This window comes from Gobio gobio (assembly GCF_949357685.1).
Source record: "Gobio gobio genome assembly, chromosome: 6".
NCBI lineage: Eukaryota > Metazoa > Chordata > Actinopteri > Cypriniformes > Gobionidae > Gobio > Gobio gobio.
The window spans coordinates 40,638,985-40,652,628 of record NC_137102.1 but is presented as its reverse complement, the minus strand read 5'-3'; the positions used below and the strand labels follow the sequence as shown (position 1 = coordinate 40,652,628).

Genomic DNA, 13,644 nt, shown 5'->3' with positions numbered 1-13,644 from the left:
CTCGAGGCACCGAGAGTGATTGGCACACTGAAACTTGCTGTGGGCCAACTGCTCTCGGGGGACCAGCCTTCGAAGCCCTTAGCATGGTGGAGTCAGGGCTTCTTGCCAGCAGAGCTTCAAGAAGTAATGACACTCCTCAGAGCCTTCCCCAGGAAGACTGCGGCTGAGAGCATTGTCTCGACCCCCAGGCTCTCTGAGGGGGCTTCAAGGACCCTTGCTCTCTTTTTGTTGTGTACACCTGCCACTCAGGTTGGGAAACAGACCCGGGTGCCTGGACACGGCAAGGATAAACTATGAGAAAACGGCCAACTGCTTTTTAGCTTCCTGAAACCTCTCGATGACTGTATTGACTGTAAAGCTGTCACTAACGATTATTTTGGTAATCGAGTGATCTGAAGGTCTTTTTTTTGTAATAGACCTGTGAACAATAGCCTTTAAAATACATATATAATATAATAACAATAAGGCAATGATAATCAGTTTGTATTATCAAAATAAAGCATCGAGGCCATAACCATGTCTTGAACATTGGTTCAAACTACTTTTTATTTAAAGAAATTAATTAATTAAAGTATTAAAAGGGATTTATTGGAATAAAGAGAAATAGAACCGTAAAATAAGTTCTAGCTCAAAATATAGCCTATATAGTTGTAAATTAAAGCAAATAATCCTTTATCTAAAACGGAGTGTCTATTCACATCAAGTGCAAATAGCTCTGCCTAACAATGCCTGGTTGGGACAAACAAGATTTAAAATAGCGATTCGATTTCAACGTCTTCAGGGGTGCAATCAGTGAAGTGTATGGCTAATGGATCTTGATTTTGACGCGATTGACTGGGTTTGAATCCGCCTTTTGCAGAGTTTGTTATTTTCTCAAGACAAACCCAACCAGAAATGCATTTACTATTAATACAAATTAAGAAAATGTTCTAAATGTGGAAATAAAGTGCCTGACGAAATGTTTAATAATAATAAAATCATTTATTGGTTAGGGGTAGGTGTAGGGAGGCCTTTTATTGTCCCATTTAATAATTTTAATAAATATAATCTTTACACTCTGTGTTATTATTGCTTCCTGTTAATGTACAACAATACTGATGTGCAAATAGTATGTATCTGTCAAAATAAAGTATAAATTACATGTAATTACTACACTCTAAAAAATGTTGGGTTAAAAATAACCCAAGCTGGGTTGAAAATTGACTAACCCAGCAATTGGGTAGTTTTAACCCAGCGGTGGGGTTAAATGTTTGCTTAAAACAACCCAATTGCTGGGATAAAACAACCCAATTGCTGGGTTAGTCCATTTTTAACCCAACTTGGGTTATTTTTAACCCAGCATTTTTTAGAGTGTATTTACACATGTTGCAAATAACTGCTATATGGTGTAAATAGAGTATATCAACTTAGTATGCTATTTCACTTAGTAAATAGCATCTACAGCTATTTGCACTTAGTGTAAATATCATCTATCACTAAGAAAATATGTTAAATAGAATCTAGTTGCTATTAACACTTGGTGTAAATAGCATCTATCGCTATTTGCATTTGGTGTGAATAGCATCTATTGCTATTTGCACTTAGTGTAAACAGCAATTATCATTAAGAAAATATGCTATTTTTACTGAGTGTAAATAGAATCTAGTTGCTATTAACACTTGGTGTAAATAGCATCTATTACTATTTGCACTTGGTGTAAATAGCATCTATCTATTTAAAAATATGCACATATTCACTTGTTTCTATGTCTAATAGGTCAAAAATTGATGAATGACATCATTGATGAAAGACATCTTTTAAATTATATTTTCAATTCAAAATAGCGAAATTACATTAAACAAGTTGAGTAATTTGCATCACTGTATGTTATTGTGAGTCGTTAAACATATCCATCGTAAAAAAAGTTGTCAAATATTAAATGTTTAGCTACTTATATCTTACCACGCACACACTCTTTCACTGGAAAAGCTAAAAGCGTGGCATTGGAAGTCACACATATTCAGTGAACATTAAACCCCGCCTTCTTTGACCTGATTGGCCATAATTTTAAAATTGACAAGTGCTGTTAGACTACAACAAACAGAGCGGTGCGTAAAGGGGAGCAGCATTAAAAATATCAAATTTTGGGACAATTTGGCCATTTCCAATTATTGAGGGGGACTTTGTGGTTACGGCCCTGTCAAAAGGAAATAATCATGTGGTTTATTGAACAACACTGTTAAAATATATAATGTAATATACATAATGTAAACAATCATCTTATGTATGTATTATAACAAATACCTGCAGAGGGCGCCAACAACCTGGTGATTGTTGTCACACCTTACAGCAGATCAAATTCTTAATATTGGCCAAACAACATTTAATTCAAATTTTCACTTAATCTTTAATATTTGGCCACTTCTTTACAATAGAAATCCTAAAGCCACTATAATTTCTTGAACAAGAACATGTGGACATCAAAACATGGCAAACTCAGAGCGAGGGTTTAAACTTTTATTTTGAAATCGCGATGAACAACAATTTGCATATTTAGAAACATATGGCTGTATTCTCCTGTGTTGGCGATTTTTTATGATTTATGTTACAAATCTGGTGAAATGGCACTCGTTTTGTGTCCAAATTAATGTTACAAGCAACACAAACTCACAGCAGTTTGTTAACTGAGCTGCTGAGATGCTCCAGTCCACGCATGTAAATGATAACAGTGCAACACTTTGCGCAAAGTGAAACAAAGCACGTCTGACTTTATATCCATTCCAAAATGCACATTATTGGTAAAACAAACAAATGGCACATGAAGAGAGAGTTTGTGTGGAGCAGCATTTACTGTGAACAGAGCTCTGAGATGCAGGAAAAAATGTCAGGCTCTAGAGCGGAGTATGTGCTCTGCCAGAGGAAGTGTTCATCTAATTTACTTTCTCGATGACGCTAATGCTCCTTGGCTAGCCAGTCAAGACTCAATGTAACCATACCTCGAGTCACAACCTCCAATAACTCAGCATAAGTGGGGAGAGGGAAGAGCCAGACATAGGCAACACAGGGCCCTCGTTCAGATTAGAAGAAACTGCCAGGCGTGCTTCTGGATCTTAAACAAAGAATTCTGGGTTGGCAGGTGACAGCGAAAAGGCAGAGCCCATCTCAAGTTCTTCCGCCAACTCCATTTCTGACCCCCTTGATCTGAGACGCCGTGTCTGCCTGACTCAAACCATGGGAACATGAGCTTTTTCAGAGAAAAGAGCCAAGCACTCTCACAGAGAGACACTCACAATGCATGCAGTCAGCCCCCTCAAGAGCTGTGCATGCTCCGCTCCCAAACAAACAACACAAAAATATTCTGAGTCACCAGCCAAAATGTAGCAGACATGGAGATACACACTTCTTCAGTTGTTAAAAGGTTGGTGTTAATGCACATTAAAGGGATAGTTCACCCGAAAGTGAAAAATTACCCCATGATTTACTCACCCTCAGGCCATCCTAGGTGTATATGACATTCTTCTTTCAGACGAATACAATCAGAGTTTGTAAAAAAAATATCCTGGCTAATCCAAGATTTTGCAAGATAATGCAAGATTTTGAAATTCAAAAAAGTGCATCCATCTATAATAAAAGTAATCCATACGGCTCCAGGGGGTTAATAAAGGCCTTCTGAAGTGGAACAATGCGTTTGTGTAAGAAACATATCCATAGCCAAAAGCGACCCCCTGACCCGACGAATGACGGATTGACGAACGCAGAAGCGCAGAGGATAGAGCAAAACAAAACACCAGTCACAAATTAGAAGTTTAAAAGGAGATTTTTTTCTGAGAAATATTGGAGGTTTTCGATATTAGATAAGAGAAGCTTGAGTTTGTTTGAACAGCGAGAGGCTTCAAAGCTTACACTACTCCTAAATACTTTGTCGTTTTCTTACACAAACACATGGCTTCGCTTCTGAAGGCCTTTATTAACCCCATGGAGTTGTATGGTTTACTTTTATGATGGATTGATGTGCTTTTTTGGACTTCAAAATCAGGATTGCCATGTTTGTGTTAGTCTGAAAGAAGATAATATACATATACATCTAGGATGGCTTGAGGGTGAGTAAATTACGGGGCAATTTTCATTTTTGGGTGAACTATCCCTAAGTGCTTGCTCCCTCTTAGTTTGGATCAGCACCAGTTCACATATAGAGCCAATAGGTCAGCAGGAGATGCCATCAACACTGTGTTAACACATCTGGAGCAACCCGGCTCATATGCGAGAAAGCTGTTTGTGTATTTAGCTCTGCATTTAATATCATCACCCACTAGCAGAATGGTGTCCAAACTCCACAGTCTGGGTGCCAGCCACCACACTTACAGATGGATCAAGGATGGGGTCCCATCACTCCTCGGTCCTGGCCCTCAGCACTGGGGTCCCTCAGGGCTATGCACTGAGTCCTCTGCTATACACTCTATACACCCATGACTGTGCACCAATCCATGATAGCAACATTATCATCAAGTTTGCAGACGGCACTACCGTATTGGGACTGATATAATAACGATGAGTTTCCCTACAGAGATGGAAGTCTAAAAACTCACTGCCTGGTGCTCTGACAACAATCAGGCACTCAACTACTCAAAAACAGGAGCTGGTGATATATTTTAGGAGGAAGAAGGAGGAACCTACCCCTCTTTACATCCAATGGGGCATTGTGGAGAGGGTCAATGATTTTAAATTCCTGGGAAAATACATCTCTCAGGACCTCACATGGTCTGTGAACACCAATGCCCTTGTGAAAGAAGAACAGCAGCGACTGTACTTTTTGAGGACAATGAGGAGAGTGACTGATACAGAGCCAGATGTCTGTGCCATGCAGCAGTCATAATCAAGGACTGTTCTCACTCGGGGAGACACTACAGGTCCATTCGGGCCCGCACCTCTAGACTTATGAACAGTTTTTATCCAAGTACCATAAAAGAACTAAACTCATAATTATTTAAGAGACTGAGTAATACATTTGACTGTGCAATACATATTACACATGGGATTGTGCAATATACTTTTAACTGCTTATTTATTTATCTATTCTTGCTGCAATGTCGAGTTTGCTTGTTGTGTGCTACTTTTACCACAAGGAGTTGCACTTGAATTTGTAGCTGTGCAATGACGATAATATAAGATAAGATAAGATAAGATAAGATAAGATAAGATAAGATAAGATAAGATAAGATAAGATAAGATAAGATAAGATAAGATAAGATAATGATGAATGAATGAATGTACCTGTAGCTGTCGGAGAATGACATGATCTCACAGATGGCGGGCTGGACGTACGCTCTGTGATTGGGATGCTGTAAAGTTTCATCTGAAGCTGTGTGTCCCATAAATCCTGCATTCTCTCTTGTGTCTGAAAGAATAACATGTGCACTGCTCTTTCACATCTGCTTATAAAACAATTAAATGTGGTGTCAACAGTGAAATCACAGCTGTACATTAGCATCACTGTGACACTGCCTCTCTGTTACTCCATGCACACTTTCATTTGTTTGAGTGTCACAATCAGCCTGACCAATGAGGTGAGGGTGAGGCGGAGCCATCTTTTGGCAGCCCGGCCAATGAGGTGAGGGTGGGGCGGAGCCATTTGTTGGCTTCTGTTTAAAAGCATGTTTAAACTGGCTGTAACATTAGTTAATGCATTAACTAATATTAATGTAGCAGAGTGTACCCTCGTCTTCTCCATTACCTGATGACCCTGCCACATTAACAATGAGCAAAACATTTGTTACAGTATTTTTTTTTTAATTAATATTTTTTAACGTTAGCTAATAAAAACACAACTGTTAGATCATGTTGGCATAGGTCCATTAAATAATATTAACACATACGACTTTTATTTTAATAATGTATCAGTAAATGTTCAGAATAACATTAACTAAGAATAATACATTTTAGAAGTGTTTTACATTGTTATTTCATGTTAAATAATGTTAACAAATGAAACCTTATTGTTGAGAGTAACCATTTGGTACCATTTGTTCTGGGTCAAAAATGACAGACCTTTTAAAATACTTATAAATCTTTCATTATGCTAAATTATTCAATCTTCTTGTCAACTTCTTTTCTTTCAACTACCCACTCTGCTTCTAACACAGTTCCAAATCTCTCATGGCTGTGAAGGAACTGCTCTCAGATGGGAATGATGTCTTCTCAGATTACCGGTCTGCCCTTCTACGATGTATGAACGTGGAGTATCAGCAGGAGTTGTGACTCTACCTGAATTTGGTACATTTTTAATCCAGACAGATTGCCCAGTCTGTAGAGCTGGTTTTGTATGTGCTCTGTGGCGTTTATTGTACCACATAGACTGTTTTACTTCAACTCTTTGTCCTTACTCTTGAAGGTGCTGAGGTTCGGCCAGGCTGGTTTCACTGTGGAAGGACTCACTGGGAGAGAAGTTCTGCTTTTCCGTCCCATCAAGAGTTGAGCAGGTGAAGCTCCTGATGCTAATGGCGTAGCTCTGTAAGCCATAAGTTCTTTGTGAGGGTCCTCGCTTTTACTCAGTAGTGTTTTAACAGTTCTCACTGCTCCTGCTGCTTCCCAGTTGCTTTGAGGATAGTGTGGGCTGCTGGTCACATAATGGAAATCATAGTCTTTTGCAAAGTCTGATGCTGCATACTGTGGCCCATTGTCTGTAACTAGGACTTCTGGGACCCTGTGGCAAGCAAACATCGATTTAAGTTTCTCCATTGTTTGTTTTGTTGTTGTTGAAGTGAGTGAAGCAATTTCTATGTAGAGTGTGTAAAATTAAATCAGTAGAATGTAATTACCCTTTTTCCAGTGGAAAATATCTGCTGCCACTCTCTGCCTTGGTCATGAAGGTAAAGGAATCGTCAACAGGATTTCTGGGTGATTGTAGCTGTTTTTTTATACCTGTTTCACACTTTGTCTTTGATTTGCTTTATTATACCTGGCCAAGTACTCTTGCCAAGCATGATGCCTTGATGTCCCTGGTGCAACTTCTCTAGGACTTTTTTTTGCATACTGCTACGTATCACAAGTCTCTTTCCTTTCATCAGCAAGCCCTCTGCAATGAGCAGGTCATGTCTGTGGTGCCAAAACAATGCTAGGTGTGGTGGAATACTTTTTTTGTCCATCTCAGCCCATGCGAACAAGAGAACTTCCCAGTCTGCAAACTTAGTCCTCTTCCTGAGCCCTCTTTATTTGAGCAAGCTTGTTGCTGGCAATTGTTGGATGATATGATCAACATACACTTTGACCTCTTCCTCTCTTTTTATGTCTGCTTCAGATGAATTTCCTTTGAGTGGAGCTCTGGAGAGCGTGTCTGCTGTGATCAGATTTTTCCCAGCAATGTGCATGATCGTGTAGGTAGGTCATCCAGCGGTTTCGAGCCTAGTAGAATGACTAGTGGCTTGTGGTCAGTCCTGACCTCAAAATCCAGTCCAAGAAGATAGGTTTGGAATCTTTCACAAGGCTAAGTGATTGCAAGGGCCTGCTTCTCAATTTGTGCAAACTTTTTCTCCGTAGGTGTCATACTCCTTGAAATGAAGGCAACAGGTCTCAATTCACCTGTAGGCTGCAGCTGAGATAGTCCTCCACCTAATCCAAAGAAAGAAGCACCAGCTGAAACTCTGGTCTGTCGATCTGGACAGTACTGTGCTAATACTTCCGAAGAGCTGAGTTTGTGCCGGACTTTTTCAAAAGCTTGTTGTTATGGACTCCCCCACGCCCAGACATTTTCAGCTTTGAGCAGGTCTCTTTTGGGTCCAGTAAGCTCTGCAATGTTGGGTGAAAATTTTCTGATGTAATTCACCATGCCGAGGAATCTCTTGACATCAGCCATATTTTTAGGCTCTGGCATTTCTTTGATAGCTTTTATTTTGTCTGGGTCCGCTCGTATGCCTTCTGCACTGACGATGTGTCCTAAGAACCTAACTTGAGGCACTGCAAATTGATATTTTTCCTTCAGTGTCAAACCTTTCCGTTCCAAACGCTCAGCACCTTGAGAAGCCTTGCATTATGTTCTTTGCATGTAGCACCGAACACCAGGATGTCATCTCCATGGCACAACTTGCCCTCCAGGCCCTCGTGCAGCTGTGGCAGACGTTTCAGAAAGTGTTCAGGTGCTGAGGAAATGCCAAACGGAAGGCAGTGAAAACAGTATCTTCCATAAGGCATAATGAAGGTGGGACCGAATCTTTCTGCAACGGAATCTGCCAGAATCCAGCAGAAGCATCCATTTTAGTGAACACTTTGTGCCTGATAGTTTAGCCAGTGTTTCATCAACTGCAGGAAGAATATGTCTTTCTCTGCAGACATTGTTGTTCAGATGTGTTAAATCAATGCAGATTCAAATATTGCCATTTGGTTTCGGCACTATCACCATACCTGAACACCACTCTGTTGCTTCTTCGATGGGTGCTATGACTTCTTATCAGCTCCTCTTTGACTTTATTCATCAAGGGCAAGGGCAGTCAACGAGGGACCCACAGAGCAAATATAGTGGTTGACTCTGAGTTTGATTTTGCATGCTCCTTCCTGTATTCCAAGTCCTGTGAATACTTTGGGGAACCGATCTTTGTAGTTTGTGTCAGATGTTTGAATTGCATCTACTGTGTGAAGTAAGTCCAGCTCTTTTATGGCAGGTAGTCCAAGGAGAGGGGACACAAGTCTTGGTATCACAAACACTGGGTGTTTTATCACTTTTCCCTGATGACAAATTAATGCTTCAGACTGCCCTCTCACCTGTATTGACATGTTGCTTGGTCCACACAGATTTTTTTGAGAACACTGTGGCTCCACTATGAGTACATACTTTCTGGGATGGCTGTTGCTGCTGCTCCTGTAGCCAGTTAGAAAATAATTTGCTCACCGTTCACTGCAATGGACTTTTGCCAGATATCCGTTGAATTAACAGCCTTTACAACTCCCAAGAACACATTCTCTATGCTCTCTGTCTCATCACAATTATATATTTCATCCAGTCATTTCTTTCTTTCTGCTAAGTGGCCTTTTTTCTTGCACTTCCTGCACTCAACCTCCCTCGCTGGACAGTTGAAAAGTGAGTGTGCTTGTGGCTTTCCACATCTGCCACATCCCTTGCTGGCTTCATTGTATGTTATACAGTCTGGTCATCTTTGCGGCCCGAATTTTGGTTTTACTTTGTATTTAGCATGTCCATGTTTACCTCATTTGAGTCACCACTTGCTTGTCTTAAGATCGTCTGCTGCTTTTTTTTCACTTTGTCTTATCTTTGTGATTGCTTTACTGAGTGTGAGCTCAGGGTCAAGCCGTAGTCTCTCTGAAGGTCTGTGATCTCGTATTCCAACTACCGGTATGTCTCTTATCATTTCGTCTTGAAGGACTCCATTCTGGCAATTGTCTGTTAGTTTATGAGAGATGGCCTAGAGATGGCTCCAGCTACAGACCAGTGTCCAGAGATGGCTCCAGCCACTGACCAGCATCCAGAGATGGCCCCAGCCCCTGACCAGCGTCCAGAGATGGCTCCAGCCCCTGACCAGCATCCAGAAATGGCTCCAGCCCCTGACCAGCGTCCAGAGATGGCTCCAGTCCCTGACCAGTGCCCATAGATGGCTCCAGCCCCTGACCAGTGTCCAGTGAGGGCTCCAGCCCCTGACCAGCGTCCAGAGAGGGCTCCAGCCCCTGACCAGCATCCAGAGATGGCTCCAGTCCCTGACCAGTGCCCATAGATGGCTCCAGCCCCTGACCAGCGTCCAGTGAGGGCTCCAGCCCCTGACCAGCGTCCAGAGAGGGCTCCAGCCCCTGACCAGAGCGCAGAGAAGGCTCCAGTCCCACCCCGTGGCTAGAGTCCAGAGAGAGCTCCACCTCTTTACATCACGAGTCCAGAGAGGGCTCCGCCTCCTTCCATCACGAGTCCAGAAAGGGCTCTGTCTCCTTCCGTCACGAGTCCAGAGAGGGCTCCGCCTCATTCCATCATGAGTCCAGAGAGGGCACTGCCTTCTTCCGTCAGGAGTCCAGAGAGGACTCCGCCTTCTTCTGTCACGAGTCCAGTGAGGACTCCGCCTCCTTCCATCACGAGTTCAGAGAGGACTCCGCCTCCTTCTGTTACGAGTCCAGTGAGGACTCTGCCTCCTGTCATGAGTCCAGAGAGGACTCCGCCACCTGCCCCGAGTCCAGAGAAGACTCCGTCTCCTGCCCTGAGTCCAGAGATGGCTCCAGCCACTGACCAGCATCCAGAGATGGCCCCAGCCCCTGACCAGCGTCCAGAGATGGCTCCAGCCCCTGACCAGCGTCCAGAGATGGCTCCAGCCCCTGACCAGCATCCAGAGATGGCTCTAGCCCCTGACCAGTGCCCATAGATGGCTCCAGCTCCAGCCCCTGACCAGTGTCCAGTGAGGGCTCCAGCCCCTGACCAGCGTCCAGAGAGGGCTCCAGCCCCTGACCAGCGTCCAGAGAGGGCTCCAGCCCCTGACCAGAGCCCAGAGAAGGCTCCAGTCCCACCCCGTGGCTAGAGTCCAGAGAGAGCTCCTCCTCTTTACATCACGAGTCCAGAGAGGACTCCGCCTCCTTCTGTTACGAGTCCAGTGAGGACTCTGCCTCCTGTCACGAGTCCAGAGAGGACTCCGCCACCTGCCCCGAATCCAGAGAAGACTCCGTCTCCTGCCCTGAGTCCAGAGAGGACTCCGACCGGGCCACCTGCTCCGCCGTGGGTGTCTTCAAACCCGTCTGCGCTGCTGTGGTGGCCGTCTGCTCCGCCGTGGGGGTTTTCAAGACCGTCTGCACTGCTGTGGTGTCGTCTGCTCCGCCATGGGGGTCTTCAATTCCATCTGCACTGCTGTGGGGCTTGTCTGTTCCGCCATGGTGGTCAGCCCTTCTACCCTGGTCATCTGCCCAGCCTTTTTCGCCCTTGCCGCCTGCCCGGCCTGCGCCACCCTGGTCATCTGCCCAGCCTGCTCTGCCTTGGCCTCCTGCTTTGCCTCAGTCTCCAGGCCCTCTTCCGCTCCACAGGAAGAAGCCGCTCCTTAGGAGGGGGGCTATGTCATGATCACCAGTGAGAGTACCCGTGATTTACCACCAAAGGGCACTCCACCCCGGACTATTGCCATACTATCTCAGACTATATTTTCCATAATCCTTTGCCCGGATTTATCATCCCTGATCACATTCACCTGTGTCTCATTACCCTGTTTACTTCAACCTACATAAGCCTGGTTATCTCAGTCATTCTTTGCAATTCTGAGCATTCTCCCTGGTTTCTTGTCTGTCGGTTTTTGGATTACCTGCCTGTTCTTGGATTACTCTTTTGCCCGTGTTCCCTGCCTTGTTGTGTTTGTTTGTTTGTTTGGACTGCCTGACTGTGTTTTGACTGTGTATTATCCTTTCAATAAAGCTGCGTTTGGATCCACTACCTGTGTCTCTCGGAGCAGTACGTTACACTTACAAACTCTTATACTTGCCGAGCTGGTGTGGATGACTGTCATCTCTTGGAAAGTGAGGTAGTGTTAATTTTGTCACCTATTTTTAATTTAGTCTTAGTCTTAGTCTTGTGCCAAATGTCCTTGTTAGTTTTAGTCATATTTAGTCATTCACATATCTTTTTTTGTTAGTCAAGTTTTAGTCGACTAAAAGTCTTGTCATTTTAGTCTAGTTTTAGTCAAAAGACAACTCAAGGTATCTTAGTCAAGTTTTAGTCGACCAAAAGTCTAGTCATTTTAGTCTAGCCTTAGTCAAAGGAAAACTCAATATATTTTGTGGCAAAATAAGTTACATAAAATAACCTGCATAATGTGCCACAACACCATAGCTAACTGGTTGATTTACAGCATAGATGCCTAAAATCAGCATTAGCTTATGATATGATGGGCACAAATATTGATTTTTGATCTTGATTCAGTATGAATTCATATGTACATAGCCGACTGTACATATAAGGAAAAATACGTTTTTTTTACACTTTTTTGGGGTTATATTATATTTGCTTGCATTCTTTACTATTCACTATTATTAACATTTCAAAATTTCACAAATAAGTAAGCAGTTATGATCTGCAATACTTTTTTGAGCAACTAGACTACATGTATATTTATTAAAGAGCCATACAGGCACCAGTGGGTAATGGCATTACAAGTGAATTTTTTTATTTTTCCAGCCACAAAATGGCTCTAATTTGCCTCTTTGCAGTGGAATTCTCTATTTTAACCTTAATTAACACAGTAATTGTAATATAAATAATAAAAATATTAGAAGAAAAATATTTTAAGTGGTCATTAATGGACCATAAGTATTGCACAAATAGTATTTAGTACCAAAAGATCTCCTCAAAATATTCAATAAATATTATTGAATTAAAATGTAGGCTATTTATTTTTAAAATAGTTAAGGTGTATGGTCACATTTGACCATCAATGAGCAAGTGTGACTTAATTAGTAAGGAATACCTGAGGGCTAAATACAAGAAAAACATTAATATTAATGTTAACAATGTTGCATCTCTACCACTCTCCAAAATAAAATGATACTGTAAATGTGGCTGACGCACACTATGCTGTATGGTTTACCAAAAATTGCTGCAAACACCTGTATAGTGAAGCTGTTGTGTAACTTTCGCGGCTTAAAGGCCAATTTATACTTCTGCGTCGAGTGCACGCAGAGGGTACGGCGTACCCTACGCATAGACGCGTTGGATACGCCGTACCCTACGCCGTAGCCTGACGCGCACCTCTCCAAAAATGTAACAACGCGTCAATTCTACGCGGACCGCAAGCGCTGTGATTGGTCTGCCAGAACCCTTCCCTCAGGTCAATAAATAAATAAAAAATCTGCGATAGGAGTGTGTGTGTGTGTGTGTCCAGAAATTGGATGATAGTTCCTTACGTCTGCTATAACACACTATTTTGCAGTCCAGCGATTCTTTATGGTAGTAAATAAATACATAGATCCGCTGAATATAGTTTATTTATTTTCTCATTAAAACCAAACATGTTAATCAGTAATTGTATATCAAGAACAGGGACACATTAGGGTATATTATGAAGTCTCCGCAACAACAATCGCTTGCTGAGCCACTGCTGCTGAAAACAGCGGCCACGAGCTCCGCATAGTTTCACAAATGCATTCCAGCGCCAGATCGCCTTATTTAACTTTACTAATCAACTAGAGATGCTAAATTTGTATTAGATACAACAACTCAAGCTGCAAGAAAAGCCGCTCTCTCACTGCTGCTGATATTCCGACATGAATGTACAGATTCTACACATCAAGCTGCTTCTTCTTCGGCTGTTGTCTTGATTACACCAACATGCCCGAGGACACTGCCTCCTAGCGTCTGCATGTGTAATTGCACATTGACGCAGACAACAGCGCAGAAGTATAAATGCTCACGACGGCATCGGCTACGCGCGTAGCCTACGGCGTACACTCGACGCAGAAGTATAAATTGGCCTTAAGCCATTCACATGTAAGGACACAGCGCTAGAAGTATTGAGCGCTCCGGGAACCACGTGACCATGCGCGCAGGCGGAGTATGAGAGAGACCTGTAGCCTACTCGAGCAACAGCGCGAACTCTTTCGGAATATTTTGAACAGCTGAATATTCATCTCATGAGAAAAAATAGAGACAATTGTAGACGAAAATGAAGAGAGATTTTATCTTAGTTTTTATTTTATGCAAAACATTTT

General features: G+C 42.5%; 1 protein-coding gene across 2 annotated transcripts in view; it reads right to left on the bottom strand.

Annotated features, from left to right (window-relative positions):
- The window catches only part of tns3 (tensin 3), a 46,624-nt gene that overhangs the window by 6,997 nt on the left and 25,983 nt on the right, over nucleotides 1-13,644 (bottom strand). For both annotated transcript variants that reach the window (XM_079819777.1, XM_079819776.1), the window contains exon 18: nucleotides 5,251-5,374. In XM_079819777.1, the coding sequence (XP_079675903.1) occupies nucleotides 5,251-5,374 (124 nt within the window). The remainder of the gene's footprint in view (nucleotides 1-5,250; nucleotides 5,375-13,644) is intronic.